Source organism: Emys orbicularis, chromosome 16 (assembly GCF_028017835.1).
Source record: "Emys orbicularis isolate rEmyOrb1 chromosome 16, rEmyOrb1.hap1, whole genome shotgun sequence".
Lineage (NCBI taxonomy): Eukaryota > Metazoa > Chordata > Testudines > Emydidae > Emys > Emys orbicularis.
Window position 1 is genome coordinate 6,181,693 of NC_088698.1, and position 26,792 is coordinate 6,208,484.

A 26,792-nucleotide genomic window follows, 5' to 3' on the forward strand; every position below is an offset into this window, starting at 1 on the left:
GACCCTGTGACCGGCAGAGCAGGGTGGTGTCCTTACAGCTAAGGCCAGAGCTCTGGTGTGACCAGCCCTGGCTGGAGCCTGAGGGCAGACTACTCCATGGCCCTGCGGCTATTGGTGCGTCTGGGTCTTAGGTTTCCCCAGCACTATTTCCTCCACTGAAAGCTAATGCAGAGCTGTTACCCCAGGTGTGGCGGGGCAAGGAGGTGCCTGCGCCGAAGAAAACAGTGTCTTACACTGGCTTTGTGTCTTGTAGCTGATGAACCTCAGCAGGAAGCTGCTGGGGCAGCAGCGGTTTGAGAAGCTGATGAAGATGACCTTCTATGGGCAGTTTGTGGCTGGCGAGGACCAAGAGGCCATCAAACCCCTGATCCAACGAAACCGTGCATTTGGGGTGGGCTCGGTGCTGGACTACAGCGTGGAGGAGGATCTGACACCAGAGGAGGCGGAGCGTAAGGAAATGGAGTAAGCATTTGAGTGCTTCTAACTGCTAGTTTGCAGACTGCAGGCAATTAGAAGCAAAGCTTTGGGCAACCTGTGCTGATGGATATAAACCGGGCCGGTGCAAGGAAGTTTTGTGCCCTAGGCAAAACTTCCACCTTGCGCCCCCAGCCCTGCGGCAGCTCCCCCCTTGCCCTGCAGCGCGCCCCCCTCCCCCCCCCGCAGCAGCTCCCCCCTCTGCCCCGCGGCAGCTTCCCCCCCCCGGGAGCTGTGCGGCAGCTCCCCACCCCAGCTCACCTCTGCTCCACCTCCTCCCCGAGCATGCCGCCCCTCTACTAATTCGCCGCCCCTCCCAAACAGCTGATTGGCGCCGCAAGCCTGGGAGGCGGGAGAAGTGGAGCGGCCGCTGCGCTGGGAGAGGGAGTCTGAGCCGCATGTGTCAGCGCGCCGCCGGCAGCCCAGCCCAGGAACGCTGTAAAAAAAAAATTGGGGGCACCGCTTTTTGGCGCCCCCGAATCTTGGCGCTCTAGGCGCCTGGGAAACCGGTTCAGGCTGTTACACGTTCACCGCAGCCATTTCAAATCGTTCGCTCATTCACACTGTAGTTTGCCCTGTATGGACGTGCTGACCTTGTCTTGCTAGTTTGCCTTAATGGTAGCACCGGCCCTGGATATAAATACACAACACGGCTAGTATGGCAGATCTCCTAAAGCCTGAGATCAGAACTGGGACCACCTTTGGGGAGCTTTTGTGGTTCATGAGGGGAGCAAGAAAATAGAGCTTGGCTCTTCAAACCTCCTGATGTAGAAAGGTATTCCAGGGAGTGCTGAGAGAGGGGGCAGAGCTAGTGTGTGGGGTGAGATGAACTAGGCAGCAGGTTGTGCTCCAGTAGTGGGTGTTATCTAAGGGGGGGACCATCCAGTGAGGATTTTCCCTTTTTTACCCGCCTCTGTTATCCCAGGGCTGCTGCTGGCCCAGGAGAAGGAACTATCTGATAGTGTGAGTTAAGCTCTTTTTTTCAGGCCTTGTTGCTCAGGCAGCCTCGTTATAAAAGGGAATGGCTGGAGCTTGGTGTCCATGCTGAGCTTTCCCAGGGAAGCACACCCCATAACAAATGTGATGTCCCAGTCTTGATTTGGCTGCTTCTGTTCTGTCTTCTGGTCCCTTGGCTTTCCTTTCTGGCCTTGCTTCAGGTCCATGACAGCTTGATGATCTCTGTTCCTTTGTTCTACCTCAAACTTATCTTAACCTTTAGATTTGAGCTGGTGACCTGGGAAACCGGTTCAGGCTGTTACACGTTCACCGCAGCCATTTCAAATCGTTCGCTCATTCACACTGTAGTTTGCCCTGTATGGACGTGCTGACCTTGTCTTGCTGTTCTGGTCATGTTCTCCTCAGACTAGCCCATATGTGAAAAGAGAACGTACAGTTCAGATTTCTAGCTTCCCTGGTGCGAACACCACTCTTCTTTGGCACCAAAAAGCCACCCACCCACCCCTGCCTCCAAAGGATTGTGTAGTTGGGATGCCACTGAGCATTTTCCTTCTGGGACGTCATCCCACCTGCATGCCCTTTCCCAGAGACTGAGAGGTGGAGCGAAGAATTTACCTGTTCCTTTCCCTGTCTGGAGAAAGGGCCTCTTTTCCAAGGACCCAATTTGAGATGCCTTCAAAGGGTCTGATTTTTAAGAAGTGCTGAACAGCCACCCTCTGAAAATTGGGTCCCTAAGCTGTCTCGGGTTGGATCCCCAAAATCACTGGTCATTTGGAAATTCAGGCCCAGCGCATGTTATGCCCAGTTGTTATGCAGACAAAACTACACAGGATCGATTCAGGGGGCAAGACAAAGATGCCACATTTATTATAACACAATTTGACTTGTGACCAATAACTAATACCTAATACCTCTACACACACACATCCATCAGATGTTCTGCAGCTGCTGTATAGTTACCAGTCCTGAACATAGCTTGAGTCCGTGGCTTGATTTTGCAGCTTGGGTTCGTAGCTTGTTGCGGCTAACTGGCCAGGAAAGCTGGGCACAAGGAAGGGCTGGGTCTCTGTTGGGCATGCACCAATGCCCTTCCATGTCCATACCTCATTCACACATCTAACCTAAACTAATAAGATTACAGCAGGGTTTACAAAAATGAAGGTTGCAGCCAGCTTTTACAAAATGGAGTAAGCGTTTTAAAATGGGGTTTGGATTACAATATGGCAAACAGTGAACCTACGTTACAACGTAGGCAAGTGTAATGAATGGTGAACAGAAGTTACAATACTGAAACAGTGCAAGTCTGTGATTTAAGCAGGAATTGGATTGACAGTGAAACTTACAAGGGCAACTGGCTGAACAGCTATGGCTCTTAACAAGCATCTTATTGGCCAATTAGCCAGTTATTGGGGTAACCAGTTTCATGAATGAATGTTGTTTCATTCATATAACTTTACTTATGAAGTTACATTAATAAAGTGAACAATTAAAAACAACTTCATTCATCAGTTCTACACAGTCCAGGACCTGTGTGACCCAGCGCGCTGATCTGTACATCTGCTGTGGGATCAGAGCTGCGTTTGGCCAAGCCAGGTTGTCTCTGGCCTGTGGTGCTGAATGGCACCTGCACTAATACAGCATGTGCTCTGAACCAGTGTGCACAGGGTCTATGTCCTCCCCTCGTGCAGGTGGGCTCAGGGCTGCTGAATCCTCAAGCCTGGCCTGGGGCAGTTTGCTGTGACCTCGGTAGTGGGCGAGGACTAGATTACCGTGGAGCACCTGGTGCAGTTGAAGGGAAATTGTCCTCTTTGCCTCTGCCTGCAAGTGCCTTGGACAGAATGTACCCTTTCAAACTTGCCAAGGGCTTGCCCTTCTTCCTGGTAATGCAGTTGGCCAATAGGGCCCATCCCCTTCCATTTGATTGGCTGTCACTGAGGCAGAGCCTTTAGGTAAGCACTGGAGCTGCCAAGTTCTGTGCTGCTTCCCAGAAGGCTCAGCTTGAGCCCCCCCTGCAGGCAGATCGAGCCTTGGAGCTGCTGCTGGGATCCCTCCCCATCCTCTCAGAGGTGTACTCGAGTTCTGCCCCAAAAGGACCATTTCTTGCAAGACTTGTGTCCCTAGATTCCTCCCTGGTAGGTGCTCAGTCTGAGACTGTTCAGAACAGTGTTTATGCGGGGCTGGGACGGTCGGGAAGGCCTGAGAGTCCTGTTTTCTCTGCAGGGGTGAGCTGCAGACCTGCTTTGCCAGACAGGAAGCTGTTGAGGCACCCACAGAAATCCTTGTGGAAGCTGCCCAAAGACCCCAAAGCAGCTCCGAGTGCACTGTACTCACTCACCCCCCTTCATCTTCAGGAGCAGGATTTACCCTGATAAATGGATGCAACTGGGCCACAGTTCAGTCTCCTGCTGAGCTTCTTGTAGGTGTTTGCTAGAGGTGCTGCTCTGACACCTCCCCATGGGATGGGTGGGGAGGGCACTTTGGGGACACCTTGTCCACCACCTGGTGGACTCCAAACAACTGCCATAGAGCCTGGTCCTGGGCAGCTTCACACATCTGGCCTGCTGGGAACTCGTGCATTAGCTCCCTCCCTTCCACCCCACGTTACTCAGGAAAACTGGTTCCTCTCCCTCCAGGGTCCGGTGTATGTGGCTGAAGGGGGGAAGAGGAGGGGAGGCTGAGCCTTGGTCGGGGGTGAAGGATTTCAATCCACTGCATGTCTGCTGCCCCCAGTCTGTTCTGGCCCCATATGGAGAGTGGGGGGGTTGGCATGTACTGGCTGTGAGATGGTGGACATGGCTCAGCTCACTGGCAGCGTTAGAAGTAGCCCTACCCGGCATTCGCAGACTTGGTACAAAAGTGGCTGTGGAGGAACGTCTAACAAGCGGTTTGTGCTTTTCCCCAATTAGACATGCGTCCGGTCTTGGCTCTGCGCTTTGCAGAGCTGTGATGTGTCCTGGCAACGGATTGTGCTAAGGAGATGCAATAAGTAACTGCACAGTGTCACTAACACGGGCCTGTAAGTCGCCATGCCCACCTGCCAGTGTCCTGGCACGTGGTGTCGGAGTTACTGACAGGAGGTTGGATTTGACTCATCCTTGTAGCAGTTCTCTTGCTGTTTCCAGCAGGTTATTTTGCAAACAGCTTGTCGTCAGTCTTACGCAAGGGTGCAGGCGTTGCTGTCACTGGATTCAAATAGTCTCCCCATACTGCACTCTGCTCGTGGATGGTTGCCTGCTCCTTTGTAATGAATTGTCATGTCTCTGATCCAGGGATCAATGCAGTAGCGGGTTCATGGAGTATTTTTCACACCTGTTGTACTGTTCAACCTAAGCTCTCTGCTGTCAGCATAGAGCGGCTACACGAGCAACATTACCGCGATAGAGCTGTACTGCTGTAAACTTGCTAGTGTAGGCCTGGCCTGAGTAACTGCCCAGCAGTGTTCATTAACTTCCTGGCATCTGTTTCTTCTCGGTGAAAGTTGTTAGTAATGGAGCATTAATCCGATGTAATGTTTCCCTGGAGACTTGCCAACTAACTCTCTGAGATCAAACTTGACCTCAGTAGAAGCTACTCCAGACAAATGGTGTTACACCAAGCCCATCCTGAAGGTTTGTCTACACTACAGGTTACGTCCGTATAACTTGTGTCGCTTGGGTATGAATGAGCCCCCCCTCCCCCACCGTGAGCAACGTAAGTTACACCTCTACCTGAGTGCCAGCGTGGACTGTGCTATGTCATCGGGTGAGGTTTCGCAGAGGTGGATTTATTATGCCAATGGTGTTACCTGCACGCTCTAGGGCACCCGCCTTTACCTAGTTCCCAGGGATCAAGGTGTACTCTTCTGTGGGTTTGCAGGACCTTTCTATCAGTGAAATATCCTTAACCTCCCTCTGTTAACAATCACAGAGCAGAATACACGTGCTAAGAACACAATGCTGTCCTCACCAGTCCTGATGGTGCAGGCAGACTTTACCTGTTGGCCAGGCAAGATCAGTCTCACCTGAGTTCTTGTTGCATGTCAGGGTCGTGCATAGGATTCTAGCTGCTCTGCTCTGGGCTGTGTCTTGGAGGTGAGTTCTTCTTTCAGGTCTTTCCTTTTCCTTTTTTTTTGCCCAGACAGTCTCCTTCTTGGAACCCAGTTTATATAGTGAAACTGGAGTCCTGCTTAGCTATACCTTAACCCAGGGGCCTGAGAAGGAGCCAGAATTTACCCTTGTACATTGCCAAAGAGCCACAGTAATACGTCAGCAGCCCCCCATCAGCTCCCCCCCACACACACACACACACACACACATTCCCAGCAGCTCCTGCCCACCGGCAGCCCCGCCAATCAGCATCTCCCCCTCCCTCCCCGCACCTCCCGTTTTGTGGTGTGCAGGAGGCTCTGGGGGAGGAGCGAGGATATGGCAGGCTCAGGGGAGGGGGTGGGAAGGGGTGGAGTGGGGGCAGGGCCTGTGGCAGAGCCAGGGGTTTAGCAGTGAGCACCCCCCAGCACATTGGAAAGTTGGCGCCTGTAGCGCCAGCCCCGGAGTCGGTGCCTACACAAGGAGCCGCATATTAACTTCTGAAGAGCCGCATGTGGCTCCGGAGCCACAGGTTGGCCACCCCTGCCTTAACCAATCATTTTACTAAAATGTTACGCAGTTCTTTGTCCAATCCTAACACATTGCAAAACAATTCTTTGCCTAGTCATACCCCACCACCTTAATTGATTTAAATCTTGCAAAATTAGTTATGCAACAGAGAACCAGAAAAACAAGGAAGCAGGGACCATAGACTCACCCCCCCACCCCCTCCTTGAGAACCACACAGCAATACCAATGGCTGCCCATTATCCAGCTAGCTAGGAAGCTCCAGCTGCTCCTCTTGGTGGGAACCTAGTAACCCTGAGTGTCACTCCAAGACTGGATGATTGTAACTAGGAACATCAGTCCAGGCCACTTTAACTGTAGCCTGCGTGGTTCACGGCAGCCCCAAGGCACGTGGCACCAGAATGCCACCCCTTCCCACTCCAGGTTCAGGTCACTGGCTTGGTCCTAATCTTTAAAGCCCCTGCTGGGCTGGGGCCAGGCCTCCAGAACACCTGGTTCTCTCTGTGACTCCAGAGACCACCGCCCTCATCGTGCCACAAACTCCAAAGCCAGCATGCTGCTCTTGGCCCTGGATCGGAGGATCTTCCAGGGTGGTCCAGGCTGTGGGGCACTGTGCCCAAGGAGATCGAAATACACTTTAGCTCTGCCTCCTTCAGAGCTGGGCTGTAGGAATTCACAAATGGGGAAGGAATTGAAACACTGCAGCTGAGCCCTGGGAGATGAGAGGTGCTGGTGTCAGGTGTGTAATTCCTCCAAACCCTGCTGGACCTCCGGGCTAGTCTTGTCTTGAGTGCGCACGGAGCTGGCTGTTCTGGCGCAGGGGGTGTTGGCGTCGCAGTAGGCTGCTTTGCACTCTATTCAAGGGGATGTCTTTTCTCTTCTGGCAAGGTTTATTCCCTTGTTGCTCCATCCCATAGGCTGTTGTGGGCAAATATTTAAGCAAGTCTGGGTTATCTGCTGTGATGTCTTTGCTGGCTGGGATTAACATTCCAAAAAGCAGGCTGTTCCCGGGAGCTTGTCTGTTTGTTCAGCTGGGAAAAGGATTTTCTTCTTTTTGGCTCTATTAAAAGGCAAACCCCATTCTATCAATGCACCATTCTGACTAATACTTTAAACCCCGGGCCAGGAACCGAAAAGCCGCACTATTATAATGCTAAAGGAATGTTGACCAGGTGGGCATGTCGATACATGAGCGCATGCTCTCCCGTGTTAACAAACCAACAGTCAACTTCTTGCTGCTGGTCCGGTTTGCGTTTCACTCAGCCTGGCCGGGCCCGTTTCGCTGCCTGCTACTCAGTCTCTAGCTGCACAGTTGCTCTTGGAGATCCCAAGAGCCGGGCTACACAGTGTACAGATTTGAAAGCACATACAGTTAAGCCAGCGCAGCCCCTTAGTGTGGGCACAGTGAAGCCTGTGTAAAAGGTGCAGAAATTGACGGCCCTGGCATGTCCCTTCCCCAGCCGTACTTGTAGGAGGATTCTGCCTTGCTGTATTACATGTCCCTTGCTCCCAGCTCTGTGGCTGCTCTCTCCAGGCAGTACCTCTGTCTGTTAAATGCTGCCTCTTGACTTTTCTCTTTCAGCTTTCCCTTGGGGGGGGGGGGGGAGGCGAGGCTGGTTTTGCAGCTCTCCTGGCTTGTTTGAATTGCTGGTGCTTCCTCCACTCACTGCCACAATCAGATTAATGCGCCCCTTGAACTGGTCCGTGGGTGCCTAATGCAGAGGCAGGTGGGGTATTGCCTGTACTGCTCTTGGTCTTAGTAGTGCCATTGGCCGTAGCAGAGAGAATGCAGAACGCTGAGTTCAGCAAGGGGGCCCCATGCTGCTGCCCTCGCTGCAATTGGACAGCTTTGTAGCTCGTTCATATGGAATTTCATTCTGCTTCTAAACCAACCAGAACCCACTGCTGACCCCAGGGCCCCACCAGTCCTTCCCTCAGCTTCATGCTAGGCCTAGCCACTTGTTCGCATGCTAATCTACGGGGCCTCTGGCTAAGAGGAGAGACTCAAATCGACAAGAGGGAGTTTTGCATGTGGTCCCTCTCGCTGTCCCTATCAAAATCTCGCCAAAGGGTTCCTTCCAGCCTTGCTGACGGCTTGTGAAAGATCATTTGCTGCATATGCTGGGACTTGCACTTTTTTAGAAAAACCTAGTAAACTAAATACAAAAAACTACATTAAAATTAGGGCTGTCAAGAGATTAAAAAATAATCATGATAAATGGCACTGTTAAACAATAATAGAATACCATTTATTTAAATATTTTTGGATGTTTTCTACGTTTTCAAATATATTGATTTCAATTAACACAGAATACAAAGTGTACACTACTTGCTTATTTATTTTTATTACAAATATTTGCACTGTAAAAAACAAAAGAAAATAGTATATTTAATTCACCTAATACAAGTACGGTAGTGCAATCTCTTTATAATGAAAGTTGAACTTACAAATGTAGAATTATGTACAAAAAATAACTGCATTCAAAAATAAAACAATGTAAAACTTTAGAACTTACAAGTCCACTCAGTCCTACTTCTTGTTCAGCCAATTGCTCAGACAAACAAGTTTGTTTACTATCAGAGGGGTAGCCGTGTTAGTCTGGATCTGTAAAAAGCAACAGAGAGTCCTGTGGCACCTTTAAGACTAACAGATGTATTGGAGCATAAGCTTTCGTGGGTGAATACCCACTTCGTCAGATGCATGAGTCATGCGTCTGACGAAGTGGGTATTCACCCACGAAAGCTTATGCTCCAATACATCTGTTAATCTTAAAGGTGCCACAGGACTCTCTGTTAAGTTTGTTTACATTTATGGGAGTTAATGCTGCCCTCTTCTTGCGTACAATGTCACCTGAAAGTGAGAACAGGCGTTCACATGGCATTGTTGTAACTGGTGTCGCAAGATATTTACGTGGCAGATGTGCTAAAGATTCATATCCTTTCATGCTTCCACCACCATTCCGGAGGACGTGCGTCCGTGCTGATGATGGGTTCTGCTCGACAACGATCCAAAGCAGAGCAGACCGATGCATGTTCATTTTCATCATCTGAGTCAGATGCCACCAGCAGAAGGCTGATTTTTTTTTTTTGGTGGTTCGGGTTCTGTAGTTTCCACATCGGAGTGTTGCTCCTTTAAGACTCCTGGCAGCATGCTTCACACCTCATCCGTCTCAGATTTTGGACGGCACTTCAGATTCTTAAACCTTGGGTTGAATGCTGTAGCTATCCTTAGAAATCTCACATTGGTACCTTCTTTGTGTTCTTAAATCAAACTTGATGGGTCATGATCATCCGAGACTGCTATAACATGAAATATATGGCAGAATGCGGGTAAAACAGAGTATGAGACATACAGTTCTCCCACAAGGAGTTCAGTCGCAAATTTAATTAACGCATTATTTTTTTAACGAGCATCATCAGCATGGAAGCATGTCCTCTGGAATGGTGGCTGAAGCACAAAGGGGCATATGAATGTTTAGCATATCTGGCACATAAATACCTTGCATCGCCGGCTACAAAAGTGCCATGCAAATGCCTGTTCTCACTTTCAGGTGACATTGTAAACAAGAAGCAGGCAGCAGTATCTCCTGTCAATGTAAACAAACTGGTTTGTCTGAGCGATTGGCATTGAAAATAATCCAGAAGAGAAGCAGAGGCAGGAGGAAGAACTAGGGCAGGGTCAGTGCTTGGGAAAGGAACAACAACCTGCTCTGAAGCAGGCCTGGAGAAAGAGGGGAGATGGATGCAGTGAAGGGGCTGAGGCCTCAGCTCTCCGTAGAGGGTATGTGCTGGCCCAGTGCAAAGCTTTGGGGTAAGCAGCCCAGGGCGGTACAGGCTGGTGCTGTTTGGTATAAAGACCCTGTTGAAGGGAGATGGGGGCTCATCTATGCGATGGCAGCCCTCAGAAGTGACTGCCACCTATCAGTGTGACACTGGTCACAAAAGTCGGGGCATTTGCCCCAGGGTCCAGCTGAACTAGAGTGTGGATGTTCTGGTTCCCCTGCAGTTTCATGAGGGGAATTTGCTCTCCTCACCTATGGCAGTTTCTCCACCCCAGAGCTGGCTGCCTCATGGGGTGGGGTAGGAATCTTAGCTAACATTTTCCAAGGCACTGAAGGTCCCACTGATTTTCATGTGGCGGGGGGAGGTGGTTGCACATGACTGACTCTGATGGGCTTAGGCCCGAAGGAGGCTTTGGAAAATATCCCCTTCCCCGTCAGCGAAGTGCTCTGGGCCCAGAGGCACTCGAGAGAAGCGCTTCTATGAATGGCTATTGCCGAAGTGAAGAACAGGAAGGATGAGGGGCTTGTGGGGATCTGGCCCCTTGGGTACGGGGAGCTGACCCCTGTGAAGCCAAGAGAGCTGGTTGTGAGGGGGTGGACTGTAGTCCCAGGGGGGCTCCTGGACTGCCCTGGTGCCTGTCTCACCATCTGCTTCCTCCCTCTAGCTCCTGTACCTCTGCATCTGAGAAGGAGACGGGGGGTGAGTGACACAACCACTCCTAACACGTCCTAGTTGGACACTGGGCTAGAGTCTCAATGGATCAGACCATCCCCTCCCCAGCATGCTCCAGGGCTCTGGCCCTCACACCCTGGTTGTGCAGAAAGGCCTGGTGCTCGTGTGGCCAATGGGTGGAAAGTACCTTGATCTGTTCGTAATCTGAAAACCCAGGCCCAGGCTGTGTTTAAACTGCTCTGTGGGGGCCTCGGCTCACGGGGGGCTCACATTGCTACAGAGCTGAGATCCCGGAGATCGGGCAGCTGCTGAGTTCTCACATAGGTGTTAAGGCTGGAACATCTCATCTGCTCTTGTGCATGGCACAGGCCAGAGTATCCCACCCCGTGAGTCCTGCATCCAGCCCATTGGCTTGTGGCCGAGGAAGAGCAGATCTTCTAGAAGGACCTCGATCCAATGAGCCCTGGGACTTTCTCCTAGGGCGTGAGAAATCCCCCCAGAGGCTTGGGCAGGGCTTGAGCTGATGGGAATGGTGAGAGTAAGGGAGCTTGTTCCAGGGACATGTGGGCTCTTGGGCATCTCCTCCCCTCTGCCGTGTCTGCAGCACGCTCCCCCTACCTGTCCCCAGGTGCTGCCCAGAGAGAGAAGCAGTACCTTGCGCATCGGGGGTTCGGGGACCGCCGGGACAGGGTCATCAGTGCCCGCACCTACTTCTACGCAGACGAAACCAAGTGTGACCAGCACATGGACACGTTCCTGCGCTGTATCGAGGCCTCGGGTAGGTGCCCTGCATATGCCACCACCAGAGTGCCCTGTGTCGGCTGTGCCCCACTGTCCCTCTGGGAGCATCTGGCCCTGTGCCCCTCCCCCAACAGGCTGCATTGCCCCCCATGGGCCGTGGCTCTCCGGGTGCCCTCCTGCTGCAATGCAGAGGCCAGGTGCTGCTGCAGTCTCTGGAGGGTACCCAGCCGGGACGAAGGGCAGATCTGCCAGCTCACATGGGCTTTCTGAATTCCTCCCCCCTCTCTGGATTGCCCTGGGCCGCTTTCCTTTACCTGCCCTGGAGTTACGGATGCTGCAGCCACCTCCGCGCTCTCTGCCTTTGTTTAGGTGGCAGCTCCGAGGACAGCTTTTCGGCCATTAAGCTGACAGCTTTAGGACGGCCTCAGTTCCTGGTGAGTGAGCGACACTTGGTGCCAGGGCCCCCGCGTGATAGCAGAGGGAGAGGCCGGGAGGAGGGGTGCTCAGGCTGAGACAGGCTCCGGGAGTTACTTGGAGACTCTTTGAGGTGGCAGGAGCTGCAGAGGCGGCGGCTCTGGCGTGTAAAAGGACAGAGGCCCCAACGCTAGATGAGGGCAGCACCCCACTGCTTGGGCTCAGTGCAGCGAGCTTGGTGCCAGGCAGGATGGTCCCTCCCATCGGGTCCAGGCCAGGCACATGCTTATGGATTGTGTCTGTCAGCCATGCTCAGTAGACTCCCTGGGGAGGCCAGTGTCCTGGTCAGGGCAGCAGCTTGGGCCTTAGTCCATCCCTGGAGAGTCAGAGCTCCTCTCTGATGTCTGGCCCAGGCCTCACCTGATGTAGAAGGGCTTGAGCTTGCCTCTTGCTTTGAGGATGGAGAGCTGGCTAAATGCCAGGTTATCTCACTGGGGACCCCCTGCCTAGGGTCAGGTTTAGGGGCCTTGATCTTTAGTGGGAGGTGCCAGCACTGTCCGGTTGGGAGCCCAGCAGGGCCAGGCCTGCTCACTTGGCGTGGCAGAGTGCCCAGCTGGGAGGATAGCACCCCTAGGATACAATCACGGGGGGTGGGGGAGCTCTGAGCCATCCCTGCTGGGGAGAGAAGCAGGGAGCTCACCCTGCGGTCTGCTCCCCCAGCTGCAGTTCTCGGAGGTGCTGATGAAGTGGAGGAAGTTCTTTCACCAGATGGCTGCAGAGCAGGGCAAGGCGGGGCTGGCTGTGATGGAGACCAAGCTGGAGGTGAAAAAGCTGCAGGTGAGCTAGGCGCAGTGCTCCCAAAGGAGCTGTCCTCCCCAACTCTGCCCCATGGGCATCTGTGCTGCTCGTGCCCTGGATGCATCACCCTCCTGCGGGACTGTGCCCCCACATTTCTCAGGGGGTTGTGAAATGCTCTGGGGCCTTGGATCAAAGCACTGGGGAGGGCTCTGAGTTACTCCAGAGAATTCTTTCTCAGGTGTCTGGCTGGTGGGTCTCGCCCCCATGCTCAGGGTCTAACTGATCACCATATCTGGGCTCGAAGGAATTTTCCCCGAGGTCAGATTGGCAGAGACCCTGGGGTTTTTTTGCCTTCCCCTGCAGCGTGAGGCACGGGTCACCTGCCGGCTTGAACTTGTGTAAATGCTGGATTCTTTGTAACTTGAAGTCTTTAGACCATGATGTGAGGACTTCGGTCTCTCAACCAGCGGGGAGGGGTCTATTACAGGAGTGGTGGGGGAGGTTCTGTGGCCTGCGATGTGCAGGACCTCAGACTAGATGTTCAGGATGGTCCCTTCTGGCCTTAAAGTGCAAGTCTGGAAGGAGCATTGTTCTGGTTCCATGCCCAGTGACCGAAAGAGCCAGTAAAATCCGCGCCCTGTCGCTCCCTAGCCAAGTCGGCTCGTTTCTGTGCAGTTCCCCCAGTCTTTCCCTTGGGCTGGGGTTGCACTGGAATCCCCATCCCCCTTCATAGGTCCCATAAGTCTCCTGAGATCCCTTGTTGCCCCTTCCAGGCAGAGCAATGGTACCAGTGAGGTCTGTCCCAGTTGCTGATGGGTGTACCTGCATAGCTCCTGCACTAGCCCTCTTGCAGCCATGAGGCTCGCGCTCCCTTCTCTCCTGAGAGCTGCTCAGCACTAGGGGAGATCCCTCTGGGAAGCGCTGAGTGGCTGTTTGGTGCTTTTGACCCCATGGGGGCTGAGTGGTGTGCAGGAGCTGGCGCAGTCCCACCCCACCCATCGCCTCAGAGCAGGGTCACGGCTCAGGGTAGAGTCCGGGCAAAGGCAGCAGTTTGGGGACAGCAGGCAGCAGCAGGGACTCTGACCTGCTCCTTTCTCCTTGCAGGAGACCCTGGCGAACCTTGGGATTGCGACCAAAGCGGAGAGCCAGCACTGGTTCACGGGCGAGGACCTGGGCGTGTCCGGGTGAGCTCCCTCCTGAGCCACAGCCAGCCTGACCCTCTGGCCTTCCCGGAATGTGCTGCCGAGTGGGGAGGGGTGGGGGTGCCACAGAAAGGAGCACGTGGAGGGGTCCCAAAGGCTTCCATTTCAGCCAGTGTGTGCGCTGCCAGAGAGGGGAGCTTCCCGAATCCTAGAGCAATGGCTCGGGGCAGGGGTCCTGGGAGAGGTTGCCTTTCTCGGAGGCCGGGGAGCTGCACTGGGAAGGGGTAAGAAGCGGTGGTGGCCATGTTTGTTGTGGGCATTTTGAGGGGGCGTGTTACTTCTCCGAGCGGTAGCTGGCTCGGGTGGAAGGGTTTGCCTGGGTACATAGCCAGAGTTGCCTTGCGGATCCTGCTGCTCTGCCAGGCTCCTGGTGACCAAGGACCTACGCCCAGGGAGCTCTGCTGAAATCCCCCCAAGCTGGGCCATGACGGGCAGCACTGGGCTCTGGGTCACTAATCCAGCCTGACTAGTGAGGGAGCTGCCGGTGCACCCCTTGGGGAGGCCGGCTGGGGTTGGGGCCAGTCTGCAGCTTGCTTGGAGCTGGCGCTAATGCGAGTCTTTCTGGCTGCAGCACTGTGGACTTGCTGGACTGGAACAGCCTGATTGACAGCCGAACGAAGCTCTCCAAACTGCTGCTCATCCCAAACATGAAGGTGGGTGAGCGGCACTATTTTGGCCCAGGGAGAGGCCCCAAGGGAACCCTCCTGAGCAGTAGAGCTCCTCCCAGGTAATGGCATGGGACACTGCAGCTGGAGAGCTCCCATGGTACTGTGCTGGACTGGGAAGGGGGCACCATGCATCTGGCCTTCCGATGTCTTAGCCAGTCCATTCTAAAACTCCCAAGTATCCGGGATCAGCCAGTCACATGGGAGGCGCTTCCTGTCGGGCACTTCATCCTGATACTCGTCTGATCCCTTGATTGCATCCCATTGCTTCTACTTGCACCATACAAAATTCTCTCCCCTTGGGGTCCTCACCCTTCAGCCCCAGGTTACCCTCTCTTTCTGCACCATCACAAAGGGGTTGGGAGGGCTAAGAGTTTGTCCTTGTTGCATCCCTCCATGCACTGGGCTGCAAGGACCTGCATTCCTGACCTCCCCTTGGTGGGCAGTGTCACTAGCACTAGCTGGGGAAATGCAGAATCCAGAGGGCCTGAGCTCAGCTCTTGGCAGGTAAGAGAAGTCAGACCTCTTGTTAATGCATCATTGCAAGTTTGGGGTGTGCTGACTGAATGTGGAAGAGGAGCCACTGGGTGGGACAAACTGAACTTGATAGAACTGAGACATTCAGGGAATTGTTGCTTGATCAATTGATCAGGCAACATTTGTTTTCCCCCATTACCACGCTAGAATTTGGTAGGTTCTTGACCCAGGATCAGGCCTGGTATTATCAGAGCTCCTGATTTGGGAGCCCCAGGATGCAGGATTGCAACAGTCACACTTCAGCTATCACACTGTTTCTAGTTTTATTAATACAGTTCAGAGCCACAAACACTAACCCTGTGAGGCAGCTAGAGCTAATACAGATGGAGCTGAGCATCCCTAGACTCTCGCCATCCTTTGAAAAACAGCCTCGGGTATTAGTTATCTTCCCCCTCACCATCCTCAAGAGCCACACCTCTCAAGCCACGCAAGCTGGGATACAACTTGTGTTATACCGACACCACTAGGCCTAGTGCATATTCAGGAGGGGTTTCAGCCCCTTTTCCTTCTTTACAGTTCCTCCCCCTACTAATGGGGTGCCCTTCTCCCATGGGCTTTTACCTCAAGCTTATTAGCATAGATGTCAGATAGATCCCATGACAGTCTTGGGGTCAGACATCTGCTGATGTCCCTGACTAAAAATATCCCAAGCTGGTATCAACTAGCATGTCATGGTTGCAGCAGTTTAGGCCCTACCGCACTCTGCCTTGTGCTGTCTTATGATCTAGGGTTACTCCCGGTTAGCTACTCCTGTTAAGGCTTTTTAGGCCTTGGGCCTTGATAAGTTTAGCTAAGCTACTGTCTTACAGTTGTTGAGGCTTGTAAGCTCATTGCCTTATTAAGTTATACCTATGCCTCACCTAGCAAGTACCTTCACCTATAGGCTACAACGGAGCCATTGGAGGTGAGGGGAGATGAACACAACCCTGTTTTGTGGTGGAGTAGCTGAATTAAGGTTGTCTGCAAATGAAAGGGCCACAGACCTAGGACATGGAGGTGGGGCGCCCACAGCCAGGAGCCATCTGGGAGCCACTCTGCTTGCCTGTTACGGGCACTCGGGGGAGTGCTAGTTGAGGTGTCTATGGCTAAGCCAAGACTTGAATTTGGGGCCAGGCAGAAGTGAAGAAAGAGCCCTACAGGAGCAGACATGGATGTAGGCGTCTTTCGCATTGAAGCGATGCTCAGATGGTGATCGGGAGCTGGTAGTGGTAGGGAGGGGTGACTGGGTGAGGCACCTGTCAATACTCCGTGCCAGTGTGGGTGATGGTAAAATGTTGCTAGCTGCCACATGGGTAGGAGTAAAGCCGGCGGCAGGGTCCTTGGCTCCAGAGGGCACTAACAGAATGAAATGGCCTTGGTTGATGCCAGGCTGGGCTCTGAGGACAGAACTTGAACTGGATGGAGGAGATGGTTGGTCAGATGTACGTGGCAGTGTGTGCAGGTGCCCTCCCAGGCTAAGCAGAGCCCTGCGTGGGAGCAGGTCTGGGGGGGGAGGGGTGGCTAGAATCCATCTACCCTGGATGGAGAACGGGCTCTAGGGTTCTCTCTGAGGCCCCAAAGGTCAGTCCCTGGGGCTGGTTTTGTTCAATATATTCATTAATGATCTGGAGGATGGCGTGGACTGCACCCTCAGCAAGTTTGCAGATGACACTAAATGGGGAGGAGTGGTAGATATGCTGGAGGGTAGGGATAGGATATAGAGGGACCTAGACAAATTAGAGGATTGGGCCAAAGGAAATCTGATGAAGTTCAACAAGGACAAGTGCAGAGTCCTGCACTTAGGACGGAAGAATCCCATGCACCGCTACAGACTAGGGACCGAGTGACTAGGCAGCAGTTCCGCAGGAAAGGACCTGGGGTTACAGTGGACGAGAAGCTGGATATGAGTTGACAGTGTGCCCTTGTTGCCAAGAAGGCTAACGGCATTTTGGGCTGTATAAGTAGGGGCATTGCCAGCAGATTGAGGGACGTGATCATTCCCCTCTATTCGACATTGGTGAGGCCTCATCTGGAGTACTGTCCAGTTTTGGGCCCCACACTACAAGAAGGATGTGGAAAAATTGGAAAGAGTCCAGCGGAGGGCAACAAAAATGATTAGGGGGCTGGAGTACATGACTTATGAGGAGAGGCTGAGGGAACTGGGATTGTTTAGTCTGCAGAAGAGAAGAATGAGGGGGAATTTGATAGCTGCTTTCAACTACCTGAAGGGGGGTTCCAAAGAGGATGGATCTAGATTGTTCTCAGTGGTGGCAGATGACAGAACAGGGAGTAATGGTCTCAAGTTGCAGTGGGGGAGGTTTAGGTTGGATATTAGGAAAAACTTTTTCACTAGGAGGGTGGTGAAGCACTGGAATGGGTTCCCTAGGGAGGTGGTGGAATCTCCTTCCTTAGAGGTTTTTAAGGCCCGGCTTGACAAAGCCCTGGCTGGGATGATTTAGTTGGGGATTGGTCCTCCTTTGAGCAGGGGGTTGGACTAGATGACCTCCTGAGGTCCCTTCCAACCCTGAGATTCTAGGATTCGATGATTGCTGCCTCTTGGGGCTCCAGATCCAGCAGCTGAGAGCTGTAGCAGCGCTGCACTTATGTCCCCGCTAGAGCAAGGGAGCTGGGCCCTGCGGGTGTCAGCAGCCGAGCTGTGCTCTAATCTGCTCTTCCCAGACGAGAAGGTGGGGCGGGGAGACAGGGCTGAGGCGGATGCTCAGGCTTCACCTCTGCACAGCCCAGTGCTGCCGGCCTGGCCTGAGCAGAGAAATGGGTTGGACACTCACCAGGCTGTCTCGGCCAGGCCTGCCAGTGGAGCCGTTCCCCTGGCATGGAACCAGGGCAAGTTCGGGGCTAGGGGCGCAAGGGTTCTCCTCTCTCAAACAGCTTCTTGTGGGGCTCCATCCTGCTTCCCAGGCCCTGCCCTGTACCAGCTTCCCCAGCCCTGCTGAGCCAGCAGCTGCCATGACCCCAGGCACCTCACCCTCTACACCCTTTCTGTAACATCTGGGGACCACCAGCTCTGGCTCCGGCTCCCAGTCGAAGGTGGCAGGTGCACAGGGTTGGTGAATGGGGCTGGGTGGCTGCCCCTTAGAGTCTGGAGCATGCTGGTCCTCCTAGGAACCTGATCCCAGCTGGGCCCCCTCCCACTGCACTTTGATGCACACAGTTAAGCACACGATACTTGTCCCATGTGCCTGCACCCAACGTGTGTAAATGGGGAGGGAGTGGATAGCTGCATGGGCTCTTGGGGTTGGCGCTTGTCCTGATGCCTTGTGCCATGTCCTGCTCTGCACCTGGGTGAGGGAGGGAAGGCTTATGGTCTGTAATGCCCAGGCTGTGGCCACGGGGGGATAGCACTGAGGCTGTCCGGTGCTTCTCCTTTCAGACCGGCCAGTTGGAGCCTCTGCTCTCGCACTTCACCGAAGAGGAGGACCTGCAGATGAAGCGAATGCTGCAGAGGATGGACGTCCTGGCCACGGTTAGGAGCTGCCCTGCCTGTACCATCATGGGGGTCTTGGTGGGAAGTTCTCCCAGCCGGGGAGGGGTAGAGTGGGCCCTGACCCCACGGTGAGGGAGATGGACCTGCTCACCCATACCCCAGCATGGCCTCGGTGCCAGAAGTGTTTGGGCTGCTCTCAGTGGCCCTAGGGTCGCAGGGCTCTTCTAGCAGGTGTTCCCTGGAGGCATTGGCCTGCAGGTGAGAGAGTGCTGCCATCTGCAGGACCCGTGTAGTACTACACACAGCAATGGGTTCGGGGTTGGCCCTGCAGACTCCACCTGGGCAGAACCTGTTCACTGCTTGTGGCCTGACCTGAGGAGTGTCCTTCCCCTTGCAGAGAGCCCTGGAGCTGGGAGTGAGGCTGATGGTGGACGCTGAGCAGACCTACTTCCAGCCAGCCATCAGCCGGCTCACCCTGGAGATGCAGCGCAAGTTCAACATGGAGAAGGCTGTCGTATTTAACACCTTCCAGTGCTACCTGAAGGTGAGGGTCTGGCCGGTGCCAGCTGCGGGCAGGGGAGCTAGGGCCAATGGTGTGTGGGGTGCAACCTGCCTGCCTGAAGGGCCCCAGATGCAGTGGTGGCAGCGCGCCAAGCAGTGGTGGCAGGTAGTGGGGTGGAGATGGTTCATGCTGTAGGAGGAGGCGGGGCTCCAGTGGCAGCTCAGTCTCAGGGCAGAACTCCAGGAGCAGGCTTGGAGCCTTGCTCCCCTTCTCCCCCCGGACAGCATATGTCAGTGCAAGGAGCGACTGCTCCTGGCTGGGGATGGCACCGCTCCGCCTTTCCGCTGCAGGAGGCGTACGACAACGTGACGATGGATGTGGAGCTCTCTCGCCGCGAGGGCTGGCACTTCGGGGCCAAGCTGGTCAGAGGCGCGTATATGGAGCAAGAGCAGGCCCGAGCTGCCCAAGTCGGCTACGAGGATCCCCTCAACCCTACGTACGAAGAGACCAACGAGATGTACCAGAGGTAGGAGTGCCAGAGCTGGGACGCCGGGGTGAGGAGGTGGTGCCCTGGGCACTTCCCGGTGCCCACATGTGATCTGTCCTGCAGGTGCCTGGACTACGTTCTTGAGGAGATCAAGTACAGCCAGAAAATCAAAGTGATGGTGGCATCGCACAATGAGGACACGGTGACGTTCACCATTCGCAGGTAGGTGGCAGCGTGGCAAGAGCAGTGGGTGCCAGGCCTCAAATAGCGGTGGGAGGTGGTGTTACCAGATTGGCCCATTACTTTGGGGTATGCTTATTTATTCGGGTTACTCTGCTGGGGAAGGGGATTTTGTAATCCTATCAATGTACTGCTTGTGTCACTTGTGTTTTCATATGGAGCTCTACTTCTCCCTTCTGCAAGTCCCCTCCCAATGGAGCTATCCTGCAGGACCTAGGTTCCCTAGGGCTGGGTTACTCCAGCCCCAGAACCGGATGAACACACCCACACACACACATACATTAACAGAGCAAGTGTGAGCGGACCGGGTCAATCAGCACTGTCAAGCTGACCCCTTATATGTCTCTGGACTCACTGGGCTGGAGGAAGCAGCACTTTCAAGCTGTCTCTCCTTATATGCCCCTGGGCTCCATGGACTGGGTCAAGCAGCACTTTCAAGCTGTTACCCTTATGCGTCCCAGATTCAGCACGTCCCTATCTCCACTCCCCCAACACAATTGTACTGGCAGTAACCTACTTGATGAGCAAACCCCACAGTATTTTGGGCGCTGCAGGGATCTTTAGCTTAGGTAAAATAAGCTTTGCTGTAGAGTAAATGGGGGAAGCTGAAACACAAACGAGTAAAGTTCAGCAAGAGAGAGAGAAGCAACTAACTTAACCATAAAAGTTATTTATTGAATAATAGTGATAACTATACAAGGAGAGCTAAACCAACATAACATACATGATTAAAGGCTAATACCTAAGGTAGACAGGAAAATGAAGAGAGAGAGAGAAATAGAAGGAGGTCTTACCGCTCCGTGGAGCTTGAACTGGTCGGGGTTCCCAGGTGATGATGGTAGCTGAGGGTCCTGAGGGCAAGAGGCAGGCAGAGTCCCCAGCACGATCAGTCAGGAGATGATGGAGTTCCAGTGGAACTGATGCCTAGTTTGGATCTAAGCATCAGAACCCTGACTAGAGGGTGAGTAGGGATTTTTGTAGAGAAAATACAATTGTTCAAGGGAGAACAATAGATTTGTTTATAGGTAAGCTGATGACTCAAGGGTTTTCTTTAGACTAGACAATAGGAGCTGATCACTCTTGGCTATGGGTGGTGTTTTCTTCCAGGGAGCTCACAATGCAACTAGGCTGCTTCAGTATTTGGATATTAATTAAGGATTTATTACTAGAATTGGTCTGATAATTGCTGAGCTGGGTGTGTGCAGACATAGGTTCATTAGCATCTGGAGCAGAGATTCCCATGATGCAGTGCTTCCCTGCTTTTTCTGGTCCCAGAATTTAGTTTGGTTTTCTGCTCTCCATTCTGTATGTAAATTGAGATGCTTTAATCTTGTCACCCTTGTCGGGAGGGGTCTAGGTGTGTCCCAATGCCCTTCACTGCTCTCTGCAAGTTTTTTCCTCCTGGGTTTTGGTTTAAGCAGAGGCTGGTGGGGGGGGAGGTGTCTTTTATGAGTCAGGCTGGAGACTGCACCCTGGTTCCCCAAGAACACAGAGGTGTCTGGTATCAGTGGGGCTGCAGCAGAGCAGCTGTGTGGGAGCCTAGGATGGGGGCAGCAGGGGCTGCTATTGCAAGAAGGCATTGAGGGGTGGCAGCAGAAGTGTGTGGGTGACGTTTGCACAGCATCTGACAGCGCTAGGAACAGTGGCTGGCCAGAGCTAGGGAAATGCCAGTGGCTAGGCAGCAGTTCTGCAGAAAAGGACCTAGGGGTTACAGTGGACGAGAAGCTGGATATGAGTCAGCAGTGTGCCCTTGTTGCCAAGAAGGCTAACGGCATTTGGGGCTGTATAAGTAGGGGCATTGCCAGCAGATGGAGGGACGTGATCATTCCCCTCTATTCAGCATTGGTGAGGCCTCATCTGGAGTACTGTGTCCAGTTTTGGGCCCCACACTACAAGAAGGATGTGGAAAAATTGAGAAGAGTCCAGCGGAGGGCAACAAAAATGATTAGGGGGCTGGAGCACATGACTTATGAGAAGAGGCTGAGGGAGCTGGGATTGTTTAGTCTCCAGAAGAGAAGAATGAGGGGGGATTTGATAGCTGCTTTCAACTACCTGAAAGGGGGGTTCAAAGAGGATGGATCTAGACTGTTCTCAGTGGTAGCAGATGACAGAACAGTGAGTAATGGTCTCAAGTTGCAGTGGGGGAGATTTGGGTTGGATATTAGGAAAAACTTTCACTAGGAGGGTGGTGAAGCACTGGAATGGGTTACCTAGGGAGGTGGTGGGATCTCCTTCCTTAGAGGTTTTTAAGGCCTGGCTTGACAAAGCCCTGGCTGGGATGATTTAGTTGGGGATTGGTCCTGCTTTGAGCAGGGGGTTGGACTAGATGACCTCCTGAGGTCCCTTCCAACCTGAGATTCTATGATTCTAAAGGGGCTGGAAGGGAGGGGGCCTGTGCATGAAATGGAATTGAATTCATGTACCTCCTTGTGCAGTTAGGAGAAATTGAATTGGGGCCCTGGGATGTCTGGCAAACAGGAGATCAGACCCTGGCAGAAGCAGCTTTCAGGAAAGGACTTTGCTTGCTCTGCAGTGACCTTTCTGGCCTGTGGATGTAAATCTGGTAGCTCAGACCGGTGCTGAATGCCAGACTCCTGGGTTTTTGTATCAGTGGGAGTATGAAGGCCAGTGACTGCAGATGTTGCACAGCGGCTGGACGAAGATGTGCTGGGGCTGTAAACTGTTCCATGCAGCACTGTGTGCTGGGCAGATGCGTGGGTGAGGGCATGCAGCGGTTCCAGGGAAGAGCTGTGCCAGGCACTCTGAGGGGATGGGCACTAGGTACCCAACTCTGCCGTGCTTCTCTTGCAGTCTGCTCCTTTTTTACCCTTGGGGAAGTTGTTAATCCAGGCCTGTGGGTAATAGACCTCTGGAAAAGGAGCAGGATTCCCTGACCCAGAGGCTGCTTCACTGTCCCTCCAGCTCACTCTGTCCTTCTAGTGTAGCATTTCCTTTCTTTATTGTTCTATGGAGCTAGGTCTAGCTCCTAGAGCTGGAAGGGACCTTGAAAGGTCATTGAGGCCAGTCTCCTGCCTTCACAGCAGGACCAAGTACCGTCCCTGACAGATTTTTGTCCCAGATCCCTAAATGGCCCCCTCAAGGATTGAACTCACAACCCTGGGTTTAGCAGGCCACTGAGCTATCCCTCCCCCCTTCCTGCTGGGCATCTCCTGATGTGACTCTGTGGTGCTTCCATTACAGAATGGCAGAGCTTGGCATTCATCCCTCTGAGAAAAAGGTGTACTTCGGGCAGCTGCTGGGCATGTGTGACCAGATCACCTTCCCTCTGGGTAAGTGGTGTGTTCCTCTGGGCGCCCAAGAGGGGGAAGGGCTGGGGTTTGCTGTGCTGTTTTCAGTCAGTGAGTAGAGAGCCATCTGACTGATATTTTTTTTAAAAGGCCTTGAACAAGATCTCTCGTGCGTGATTACTAAAGAGACGAGTCATGAGGTAGGAGGCTAGGTGTTACCATGGATCAGAAACTGGCTGAGAGGAAAAAACAGGAGGCATACGTCGCTTTTGTCATGGCAAAAAGTTAAGAGCAGGTGCCAGAAGGCTGCGCGTGCGGGGCAGGGTTTAATGGTCTGGGAAAGGGGCCGAGCAGTGAAGTGATGCAATTTGCAGAGGCTGTAACTTAGGTTAGTCAAGTCCAATGTGGGCATGGCAGAGCTTCCGAGGGGCCTGGCTAGGCCAGGAAAGAGGGCAGCCCAGTGCTGAGCAATGCAGGAGAGGACACAATAGCTTGTGCACCTTGCCACGTTGTAACGAACTGTGTGAACTCAGGACGGGCCAGTGTGTGTGGCCAGCTCACTGAAGATCTGCTCAATGCATGGCTGTGGTCAAGTCCAACCAGTTGTTAAGGTGCATAAGAAACAGGACGGAGAATATAGTCGTACGTTCATTATACAAATCCGTGGTTGGCGCGCATCTGGATCCTGTGTACTGTACCTTTCTCACCCGATCTCAAAGGATATTGCACCGTTAGAGGGGCACAGAGCCAAGTGACAATGACCAGAGGCAGGAAAAGCTTTGGATGAAGAGATGGAAAAGACGGGCACTGGTCTCCTTTGAAAGGAGATACATACATAAGGGATAGGATAGAAGTGTATAAAATGACTGATCTAGAGAAGGGAGATTGTGTGCTTGTCCTCTGTCTTAGCACTAGAGCAAGGAACATCCAATGACATTGGAAGGTGACAAATTCAAAGAATAGGAAAAAAGTGTTTTCATTCTAGGTGTAACGAGACTGTGGAACTCGCTGCCACAGTGTATTAAGGCAGAGAACTTAGCCACATTCAAAGGCTATTGGACACTTCTATGGGTAACAAATAGCCAGAGGAGTTGAATTAAATTTAAAAAGCTCAAGAAAAGACATCAACCCTCCTGCTCCTGGGCTGGAGCTCACTAACTACTGGAGGTCAGGAGGGGACTCCCCTGGGGCAGGTGACTATCCCATCACTACCTATTGTGAAGTGTCTTACACCTTGCCCTGAAGCAGGATACTGGCCTAGTGGGCCATAGCGCTGACCCAGTCTGGCAATACCTGTGTCCACACCGGCCTGGCTTCAGGAGCTCTGATGCGCCTTCATGGTGGAACTCCTGGCTGCTCTTAATCACTAAAGTTTGTGGGACAATTGGAAGAGCTGATCAAGTGGTTTCTTCCCCCCTTGGCCTGTGTAAGTAGCCACGGCATCAAATCCCATCCTCTGCAGCAGTCTCCCCGCATGCTCTGCTGACACAGGCTCGTTCGCACTCGCCAGCATTCCTCTGCTATGCCTACAGGGAAGAGGAGGAAATGTGCCCGATGCCGTGGCTACTGTGGCACTAAATCTACCTGGGAATGTCGTGCGCGTGGCGTTGTGGTGTGGTCTGCCTGTGGCACTGTGCAGAGCTGCCCAGCGCTGCTCCACCCTTGCTTTAGTCCCTCGTAGGACAGCGCTGCTCTAGCTGCCTGGGCTGGCGCGGGTGAGGAGCGCCGAGTCCCTCGGTAACAGTTCACGTGCCTGTCACTAACGCAGCGGCGGTGCTGAGCTGTTACTCTTCACCCCGCTGGAGCCGCAGCAGTTTCCTTGGCGAGCTGAGGGTGGCTTGGCCCCTCCAGTCTCCTTCAGCCAAGTCACTGGCCTGCTGGCGCTGGCTGGCAAAGACCAAGTTTGTCATAACTTGGATGTTATCTGCCTCTCAGGACTACTTTCAGACATGTTCTCTATGGCTCATCTTCCTCTGCTCTGCTTCATGGGAGTCACTCCAGTCTGAACCTTTCTCTCGAGTCCCTTTGGTACCTTCAGAGCATTTCCAGAATTGTCCCTCCGCCTTGTAGCACCTTGGGGCTGCTCTCGCTCCTCCCTGCATCCCGTCTTGCGGTCTCTGCAGATTTCTACATGAAGCGTGAAAGGGTTCAACGCGCTGCAGTCAGACTGTAGTGAACGTGGTGAGGTGTAACAAAGGAATGAGAAGAAATGGTGTTAGCAGATGATGTAGGGTGGCTCTTTCCTGTTGGGCTGCCTCGAGGCCAGGGTGCAAATTCCTTTGCTTGGGACGTTAAAACAAGAGTGCTCTCTGCAGTGAGTAACTTTCCAGAGGCCGCGGAGGTGGTCTAGCTCAGGGGTGGGCAAACTTTTTGGCCCGAGGGCCACATTGGGGTTGTATGGAGGGCCAGGTAGGGAAGGCTGTGCTTCCCCAAACAGCCTGACCCCTGCCTCATATCTGACCCCTCCCACTTCCCACCCCCTGACTGCTCCCCTCAGAACCCCTGACCCATCCAACCCCCCCTGCTACTTGTCCCCTAACTGCCCCCCTGGGATCCCACCCCCTATCCACACCCCTGCCCTGGACAGGCCCCCCAGGACCCCACGCCTATCCAACCCCCCAGTCCCCTTACCCCCTCCCCCGCAGAACCACCGCCCCCTGTCCCCTGACTGGCCCCCACGACCCCCCGCCCCTTATCCAACCCCCCAACCTACTTACCATGCCACTCAGAGCAGCATGTCTGGCAGCCGCACTGCCTGGCCGGAGCTAGACACGCTGCGGCTCTGCTCGGCAGGAGCACGCAACCCCGCTGCCCAGAGCGCGGCCTGTGTGGCTGCGGGGGGGGAACAGTGGGGGAGAGGGCCGGGGGCTGGGCAGAACGGTCCTGTGGGCTGGATGTGGCCAGCGGGCCATAGTTTGCCCACCTCTGGTCTAGCTGCACTAGGAGCATTTCCCAGGTGCAATTCTGAAGTCTTGCTCTGGGAGGCCAGATCCTGAGCTGGTGTGAACTGGTGTCTCAGCCGTCAATGGAGTGGGGTTGATTTGCACTAGCAGAGATTCATGCCCACTGTATCCTGTAAGTTACCTTGATTTCTCTCCTCAGGGCAAGCAGGTTATCCAGTCTACAAATACGTTCCCTACGGCCCTGTGAACGAAGTGCTGCCGTACCTGTCCAGAAGGGCCCTGGAAAACAGGGGCTTCATGAAGAGAGCCAAACGCGAGAGGGACCTCCTCTGGAGTGAGTTCAAGAGAAGACTGATCACTGGCAGCCTCTTCTGTAATCCAAGCCACTAACCTGCCCTGCCTTGGGCTGGGATATGCTGCAGCAAATGTCCCAGACAGGCAGACCTAGCGGCTTTTTAATAGAACTGCTGCTGTTTTTCTCCAACTACCCTTTTCCACCAATCTCAGTCCTCCCCGCAGAGGCCTTCTCCTGTGGCGAAGACATTCTCTAGTGCATTAATATCTGACCTGCACCAGTGACCCTCCAGTAAACATCTCCGCAGCGGGCCCACGTCACTGTCCCTGCTGTGGGATGGTTCAGGAGCAGCCGTTTCCTTAAGGACATCCTTACGCCCGTGAAATTAAATGTTGTCCTAGGACACCGTTGCCTCTCTGGGATTTAATACGACTGCAGAATGGCCCCCAGTTAAAGGCAGGGCTTTGTGGAAGAGCAGCAACAGGGTAAAACAGTGGGACTCTCAATCGTGTCACTGCAAGCCATAGCCACCGGCTTGTGACTCCATCCATCTTCCTGGTGCTGGCAAGATCCTGTTGCTGGCTCCTAGGAGGATGGATGGCATGCCCCAGGGGTCAGAGGTTAAGTCATCAGAAAGCAGTTGTAGCTTGGTTCCCTCCCCAGGGTGGGGTGAGGATGATGAGAGCTGGGTGTTCACAATGTAGGGGGAGGTTCCATCCAGGCAGCTCTGTGGCCTGCACGTTGCTAGGGGTTACTTACGTCTTGAATTGTGTCCTCACCAGGGGGAGTGTCCCTGGTTTACAGATAGGGAAACTGAGGCACACAATGGTTAAGTGACTGGTCTGAGGTCACACAGGA

The 26,792-nt window shown here is 53.6% G+C and overlaps 1 protein-coding gene across 1 annotated transcript; it reads left to right on the forward strand.

Moving 5' to 3' along the window:
* The first annotated feature begins 289 nt into the window (after positions 1-289).
* PRODH (proline dehydrogenase 1) lies at positions 290-26,337 on the forward strand. The gene is made up of 13 exons (XM_065417798.1): positions 290-462; positions 10,471-10,505; positions 11,107-11,256; positions 11,589-11,653; positions 12,354-12,470; positions 13,536-13,615; positions 14,205-14,286; positions 18,206-18,298; positions 18,657-18,803; positions 19,112-19,287; positions 19,372-19,470; positions 22,690-22,778; positions 25,839-26,337. The coding sequence occupies exons 1-13, from the start codon at positions 305-307 to the stop codon at positions 26,027-26,029; spliced, it is 1,482 nt and encodes a 493-aa protein (XP_065273870.1). The 5' UTR covers positions 290-304; the 3' UTR covers positions 26,030-26,337.
* The last annotated feature ends 455 nt before the right edge of the window (positions 26,338-26,792 follow it).